The sequence below is a fragment of the Dipodomys ordii genome, unplaced genomic scaffold (genome assembly GCF_000151885.1).
Source record: "Dipodomys ordii isolate 6190 unplaced genomic scaffold, Dord_2.0 Scaffold16, whole genome shotgun sequence".
NCBI classification, from domain to species: Eukaryota; Metazoa; Chordata; class Mammalia; order Rodentia; family Heteromyidae; genus Dipodomys; species Dipodomys ordii.
In genome coordinates this window covers 5,685,119-5,691,118 of record NW_012267232.1, presented here as the reverse complement: position 1 = coordinate 5,691,118, position 6,000 = coordinate 5,685,119, and the positions used below count along the sequence as shown (strand labels likewise).

General features: G+C 41.8%; 1 protein-coding gene across 1 annotated transcript in view; it reads right to left on the bottom strand.

Annotated features, from left to right (window-relative positions):
- Nin (ninein (GSK3B interacting protein)) overlaps positions 1-6,000 on the bottom strand; it is a 114,058-nt gene that overhangs the window by 20,137 nt on the left and 87,921 nt on the right. Inside the window, exons 23-25 of the mRNA XM_013012224.1 lie at positions 2,629-2,751; positions 1,167-1,280; positions 341-487 (exon numbers count right to left, since the gene is read on the bottom strand). Of these exons, the coding sequence (XP_012867678.1) occupies positions 341-487; positions 1,167-1,280; positions 2,629-2,751 (384 nt within the window). The remainder of the gene's footprint in view (positions 1-340; positions 488-1,166; positions 1,281-2,628; positions 2,752-6,000) is intronic.

The following is a 6,000-nucleotide window of genomic DNA, read 5'->3' as shown; positions in this document are numbered from 1 at the left end:
AGCTCTTCAGCTCAAGGCGAGCGCTCTACCACTTGAGCTACAGCGCCACTTCCGGTTTTCTGGTGGTTTATTGGAGATAGGAGTCTCAAGGTCTCTCCTGCCTGGGCTGGCTTTGAACGGTGATCCTCAGATCTCAGCCTCCTGAGTAGCTAGGATTATAGGCGTGAGCCACCAGCGCCTGGCCAGCCAGACATTTTCTATACTCTGATCCTATACATATCTATACGTAAAGCATCCTATGTATGTATAAGTAGATACATGTAAAAATGAAATTATCAACTAAAAGTTGGTGCACTTTATCATACTTTATGCCTCAATTTAAAAAAAAGAGAGAAGTTACCTTGTCACAAGAGTTCTGAAGCTGTCTGTGTAAAGACATCACTTCTTGTTTTAAAGCTTCTTTTTCTTGCTGAGTCACTCGGAGGTCAGATTTGATCCGGGACATCTGAAGATTCACATTCTGCAGGGTGTCTTCTAAATTCTGAACCTGCAGGAGAAGGATCTTGTACTGCTACACAAGAACACTACACAACAATGCTACACAGCAATGCGTAAACAAGGTCAAAAGGACTCCCAGGCCCCGCTCAGTGAAAACGCAGGACATCTTTTTACTTACAGGATGTTATGGTATATTTAGGAAAAGAATAAATTTGCCTGGAACAAAATACTGCTAATATAATTATCTCATGGACATCTACAAGACATTTGATAGAACCAGTAAGGGTGGGCTTGCACCACATAAAACATAGTCCCTGCATCTTGTAGAAACTATGTTTTGGCCCATGGTACTGGTTTATAAAGCCCTTAGTTGAAAATAACAACACAGACTTGTGGACTCCTACTCCACACGAAATCCCAAATATATCTGAATTGAATTTCAATTTGTAAAAGGAATGTTGATAGAGATCTTTGAGTGTAATAGGGAATGAACCTGCTTTAGAAATATGGTTTTTAAGTTGGTAATACTAGTCATTTTTATATAATACCCTCAACCTACCATAGTAAGTACTCTCCCAAGTAATAAACTTGGAGGGAAATATTGTTTAATTTACTCTTCAATACTGCGAAGGTGTGTCAAACTCAGTCCCATAGCGTCACGTGGAGCCTTCTTGGGCCATTCTCTTGGGATGATAAAAAAAAAAATGAGGGAACAATTGCCTTCGTACCTTTTCCTGTGAAGCCACCAGCTGTGACTTTAAGCTCTCACTCTGATGCTCCCAAGACTGCTGCTCTTGCTTCATTGTCGCAATTCTGTTCTCCAAAAGGCTAGATTGTGCCAGCTATTTCAAGAGAAGAAGAAAGGTCGGAGCATATTTGCAAATGTATCTAGTCTCAACTCATAGGTCTTCACTTACACAGTCAAGAGCAAGTGCCAACTGTTTCCGTGGGGGGTGTGGAAGTAGTTTTCCTCTGTTCTACTTCTAATTTTGAAGAGTCTCTTCTTAGTTTTCTCATTTTTTAAATTACTATCAATTTTATTTTATTTTAGTTAGTTTTGGTGTCAGTAATGGGACTTGAACTCAGGGCCCTGAACTCTCCTTTAGCTTTTTCACTTAAGGCTCATAACTCTATCACTTGAGCCACTGCTCTTTCTGGCTCTTCAGTGGTTAATTGTAGATAAGAATCTCACAGCCAGGCACTGGTGGATCACGTCTATAATCCTTGCTACTCAGGAGGCTGAGATCTGAGGATCATGGTTCAAAGCCAGCCCAGGCAAGAAAATCTGTGAAACTCTTATCTCCAATAAACTACCAGAAAACTGGAAGTGGTGCTGTGGCACAAGTGGTACAGCGCTTGCCTTGAACTGAAGAGTGCAGGGACAGCGCCCAAGCCCAGAGTTCAAGCCCCACGACCTACAAAAAAAAAAAATCTCACAGACTTTTCTGCCTGAGCTGGTTTTGAACTAGGATCCTCAGATCACAGCCTCCTGAGTAGCTAGGATTACAGGCATGAGCCACCAGCAGCACCCAGCTTCTATCTCATATTTTCAGGGTGAGAAGTGGTCTGGAAGGCAATTAGAAATCTCAGAGGGTACAGGAAAATATAGACTGACCCTAACTAAAGCAGATGGGAATGGGGAAACAGAAGTGTTTTTGGAGCTGCTAAGAATATACAATGGAAAAAAGCATATAGGAAATAGATACCTAATTATAAAAATATTTATAGGACATAGAAAGTGTTATGTATCATATATGTTAAGTAGCAATCTTGGCTTCATAAGATCTAAGGTCATGCCGGGGGCTGGTGGCTCATGCCTGTAATCCTAGCTACTTAGGAGGTAGAAATCTGAGGATTGTGGTTCAAAGCCAGGCAGGCAGGAAAGTCTGTGAGACTCTTATCTCCAATTAATCACCAGAAAACTGGAAGTGGCCCTGAGGCTCAAGTGGTAGAGTCCTAGATTTGAGCTGAAGAGCTCAGGGACAAGGTCAAGGCCCAGAGTTCAAGCCCCACGACCTCCCCCCCCCCTAAAAAAAAAGATCTAAGGTCATGTGACACCAGTTCAAACACTGTTGCAGCCAGCTCTGGAGCAGTTGGGCTGATACTGGAGGCTTATGGGCCGCTGTCTGTATGGAAATGCTCATGATGGTACCTACAGTACAGTGAAGGTCAAGTCTACTATTTTTGTACCTTATCCAGGCAGTCATTTAATTCTGTACTTAGAACTTCTTTTTCTTTCCGCAGTGCTTCGTTGTAGTTTAATACACTAGACAGCTTTTGCTGTACCTCAGAGACATCAGGACATCTGTGCAGCTGTAAGAAAGACAAATGAGCCTCCTGTCACCTCCTGGCAGTGTTCATAAAGAGGTATTTATAAGTGGCACTTTCATGGCACTCAGATTACCTTATTTGAAGCTATTTCATGGGACATATAAAATCTAGCAGACTTTAATTAACTTTAACAAACTGCTCCCTGCTAGCATCTTTCTATGCATCATTTGACTGTTGAAGCGTGTTTCGAACAACTCAGACAGATGCTGTTAAATAATCATCCCTAGCTTTCCATTTTACCTTCACGATTAAATAACATACTAAAATGTTGCCATCGATTTGTGTTCATGACGCATGTTACTTTTTGCTCATCCTTTTGAATGAGAAAAAAAAATTCTTTTAAAATCTCAGTTTAAGACCACCTGTCATCTCAGCACTTGGGAGGCTGAGGCAGGAGGATTATGAGGTTGAGGCCCGCCTAGGATACATAGGGAGAGCCTATCTCAAAATAGCAGTAATAATAAAAAGACTATGGAATGGTCATAGGCGGTTTGGGTTATCAGTAGAAGGTCTAGTTTAAGGCTGTGCCCTTCCCTCTGGAAGGGAAGTTGATTACAGTAACACAGCACCTGTGGACATGCTGCCTCCTCCTGTGTGCTTTCAAAAATCCAGGCAAAGCAGGCTGCCTCCCCGTTGTGGAGGACTGTCTGTCCCGTACATACACGGTGGAATGTTTCATGGCATCTCTGGCTTTGTCCACTAGATACCAGGCAATACTCTCTCTCAGTGTGTTAACAATAAATGTCCCAGGGTCAGGAGCCAATCCTGACCTCCGACCCTGTTGACAACCACTGGTTGCCGAGGCTGATGGGTTCTTGCATTCCTAATCCTTTCTCATCACTTATAGACTTTTAACTGCCCTCCCTTGTATTTGATTTTTGCCCTTTTTCCTTCCTCTTCTGCTTCCTTTTCCCTTTCTCTCTTCCCTCTCCTCCCCCTTCCTTTCCCCTTCCCATTTCCTTCTGGTGGTCCTGGTGATACATTTTAACTCTTTATTATATTGGGATATGGCAGTATTTCTATTTCCTACCTATATTTAGCTTCAAAATGGCTACACCAACAAGCAGAGAAGGTCAAAGGCTATGTACATATGACCACATGAGATAATGTTAAGCAAAATGTACCCCAAGACAGGGACACAAGTGGTTTTTTTCTCTCTTGCTAGTGTTTTTAATATACTTACAATGCACTATGTGATTCTTTTGTTTCTTTTGTATGTTCTTCCCCCCACGGTATAACCCCTGTTTTCACTGGTTTTGATGCCAGTGTATATATATTTTTGTAATTTGGGGAGGGGAAGGGATACAGCGGAATGCTTAAATGGGGATGCAGGCTGACCCATTGTGATGACGAGATGTACGGGACACTATGTTGAAAACGAACTTTACAATGTTGGGGTTGGGGGGGTTGGGAGGAGGGAAGTTATGGTAGGGGAAAACAAAGGAGGAGGTAACAATGCTCACTACAAAATGTACTCATTACCTTACTCCTGTAACCCCTCTGTACAACATTTATATATATATGTATATATTTATATATATACATATACTATATATATATATATATATATATATATATATATATTGCTACACCAAAATAAGACTTTACAAGTTGATTCCTGTCTTCAGTTGGCAACAAATTCAACATACCTTACAAGGGTAAACAAGTCAGGATCCTAGAAGTTGTACTTTACCTGGACAGTGGTGCAATGAAGGGCCTACACTGCTTTCCTCACTACCTGTCTCTACCCCAAATACCAGCAAGCTCCATGCTATTTGAGCATCTACAGAGCAGCAGGTGCCTTCTGCTGATGCTGTGTGTTTCTAGTCAGTGCAAGAGGTAACACAGGAAAATTGGCTTGAGGTATAAACCATGACATCACAAATAATGGCACAAGCTCTCTAGGTCCAAGCTGTCAAGGCCAATACTACCTTGCTAAGAATCTTGGAGCCAATGAAAGTACTTCTTATCAAATGCATGCAGGCTCACTGTTTTTCTATCTCACTAGGTAGGCCAATGCCTCCGTAAAAGGTACATAATGAGGGCTGGGAAGGTGGCTCAGTGGTAGAGTGCTTGCCTTGCATGCACGAGGCTGTGGGTTTGATTCCTCAGCACCACATAAGCAAAAAGAAAAAAGCCAGAAGTGGCGCTGTGGCTCAAGTGGTAGAGCGCTAGCCTTGAGCTGAACTGAGGGACAGTGCCCAGGCCCAGAGTTCAGGCCCCATGACCAGACCCCCTCCCCCCCCCAAAAGGCACATAATGATGTCCTCATCTCAGTGGTTTTCTCTCAACTCTGTGAGTCTTCTTCTGTTCTCTAGCACAGCAAAGTTTCATAGCAAACATTCCCCATTACTTGGAAGTGATCACTGCCATTTTAGAAGTTGAGCTATATACTTTTAAAAGGCAAAGGAAAGAAAGGATGTTTGAATTAATGAGGATAAATTTAATTGCAATAGCTTTGGGAAACTACACACCACAGAAAACTCCTATGAGTTTAAACTTCAGCAATGTAATGAACTAGTCATGGCAGAATGGATATAGTTTCTATAACCATACCTTTTTTTTTTTAGGTAGGAGTGGCTTGAACCTAGGGTCTCACTCTTTTTAGGCAAGCACTCTACTACTTGAGCTATACCATCAGCCCTTTTTGGCTTTAGTTTTTCAGGTAGAGTTTTCCTTTTACCTGGGGCTGGCTTTGATCTTCTTACCTTCCCCCTAACTCTCATGTAGCTGGGATTATGGTTGTGAACCACCATACTACCTAGCTTGTTTTTTTAATTTAATTTTGTTATTGTAAAAGTGATGTACAGAGAGTTACAGTTATGTAAGTCAGGTAATGAGTACATTTTTTTGGGACAATATCATCTTTTTGAACAGTGTCACCTCTTCCCTCATTTTCTCTCAGTTTGTCCCTCCTTGTGCCACTTCCCCCCCCCCCCATGAAGTTGTTTAGTTCATTTTCAACACAGTGTTTAGTGGAGCTTGGTTTTTTGAAATAGGGTCTCACTAACTTTTTTGACTGGGCTGGCCTCAAACCACAATCCTCTTATCCCAGCCTCCCATACAGCTGGGATTGAAGAGTTGGCTACCTGTGTTCAGCCTACAGTACTTGTTTGTACAAAACCTTGTTGAGTATTAGTATTATATCAGCTATTACAAAAGACACAAATATCCTGAGAGTTTCATAATCCTATTAGGTAAACAAGACTTATAATGAGCCAAAGATCAAAA